The sequence below is a fragment of the Aptenodytes forsteri genome, unplaced genomic scaffold (assembly GCF_000699145.1).
Source record: "Aptenodytes forsteri isolate BGI_AS27 unplaced genomic scaffold, ASM69914v1 Scaffold238, whole genome shotgun sequence".
In the NCBI taxonomy this organism is placed as follows: Eukaryota; Metazoa; Chordata; class Aves; order Sphenisciformes; family Spheniscidae; genus Aptenodytes; species Aptenodytes forsteri.
This window is the reverse complement of record NW_008794584.1, coordinates 78,496-80,152: the sequence shown is the minus strand read 5'-3', so window position 1 is coordinate 80,152 and position 1,657 is coordinate 78,496. Positions and strand designations below refer to the sequence as shown.

At 46.5% G+C, this 1,657-nt stretch overlaps 1 protein-coding gene across 1 annotated transcript in view; it reads right to left on the bottom strand.

Moving 5' to 3' along the window:
• CST7 (cystatin F) overlaps window positions 1-1,657 on the bottom strand; it is a 5,878-nt gene that overhangs the window by 880 nt on the left and 3,341 nt on the right. Inside the window, exon 2 of the mRNA XM_009272602.1 lies at window positions 193-365. Coding sequence (XP_009270877.1) covers window positions 193-365 — 173 coding nt within the window. The remainder of the gene's footprint in view (window positions 1-192; window positions 366-1,657) is intronic.

Below are 1,657 nucleotides of genomic sequence, written 5' to 3'. Positions count from 1 at the left end.
GTGGGTGGTGGGGGGGGGGGGGGGGAGAGCCCTCCTGTGGAGCAGTTGAATGGGATAGAGGGATGTGCTGTTTATCTTTAGGCATGCATAGCAGCCCTGAGGAAGATCAGGGCTCCCATGTCTTGGGTGCTCTGTAGGAGGGTCAATTGGTAAATGGTTTGGAGGACCACCAGAAGTCTGGGCTCTTCTTACCTGTACCATGGCTTTGTTTATTTGTGATTCCTTAAACAGAAAGAGGTCATTGGAACTGTTGTTGTATCTGTAAACCCCAAAGCGAGCTGCCTTGCGAACACCAGGATTGTCGGTGTTCATTGGGATAGGGAAGCCAGGTTTCGTGGTCGAATGAGGTGGTGGTACATATGTAGCTGAAACAACACAAAACATGAGTGCAAAACACATCAGGTGCCTGAAACGGTGGGAGTTTCAGCCCTCTGAAACAATGCTAAACCTTCTTACTTGTCCCATGCACTTGTGCTTCAGAAGGATTCTGCTCACATCCATTACAAAGTAATTTTCCTTTGTATGTTTGAAATGGTGAAACAATCCTGTGGAATGAAGTGACAGAGAAAGATGCTGCTAGAAGTGGTAGCAGAGCTCAAAATGACTTAGAAGCAGCCAGGGTATCATGAATATTATTTAGAACGTCTCTGGTATGACTCCCGGCTCATAGAAGGCCCAACTTTGAATCTAGTTATAAAGCTAGATCATGTTGCTCAGAGTACAGTATAATTTTGATAACTTATCAAACACTGGCTGGCAGAGCCCTGCTGCTCTTAGTGGGCATGGCAAGTTTAACTTGCAGATGTAAGTCTTTCCCACCCCCCCTTACTCCTTTGATGGCATCTTGAGCTTTTTATTTTAGGTGGTGATAAAGGTGTGGGGAAGATACCCTCCCTCTACATGCTGACAAAGGAGAGGGTGTCCCTGTTCTCCAGCTGGGCAGGAAAGGGCCTGGGGCAGAACTTGGACTAGCTCCCCACTATCCTGCAGAACGGGCTGCTTTGGGTGCTGAAGTGCTGTTGCCCTGGCCCAAATGCCAAGGACCATCTTATTATCACAGCCATGAAGTGGAGGAGCAAGGTGTGTAGGAAATGGAGATTGGGGGTGGGAGGAACCCTCAAGCTTTCAAGTTTGAGCACTGCTTTCCACACAGCCCTTATTACTGTATATTCTTACTTGGTTGTGTAGCTAATTCCCCCATGCCCTGCTTGTTTTTTCAATAATTTAAAAGAAGCTCAAAGCTTACAGTTGATGTCATTATTTCCTCCCCTTTTACATTTCCCTTCCCCTCCGTTTTCCCGCTTCTGAAATGCAAATGAGGAAAAAATCCTCAACCTGCGCAAGTTGCTGTGCAGCCACTGCTGATGCCAAGACCTGCCAGTGCAGGAGGTGGCCCTTGGAGTTCACACTGTGCGTGTGTAGGCAGTAAGCCTGCATGTGCATGTGCACACAAATGTGCACGCAGAGCTTGTACTAAATTTGCTGTGAAAGTCAAGCTTTTTATCACCTCCAGCTTTTTTTCACAGCTAGATCTCTCACTAACAGCCAAGCACAGAGCATAGACTCTGTATTTAAGCCAGTTTGTACTGAGAAACCTGAGTAGAAGAGAGAGGGGCAACCTGGTGATTCAGCGTCTATTTAAAAAAAAAAAAAAAAA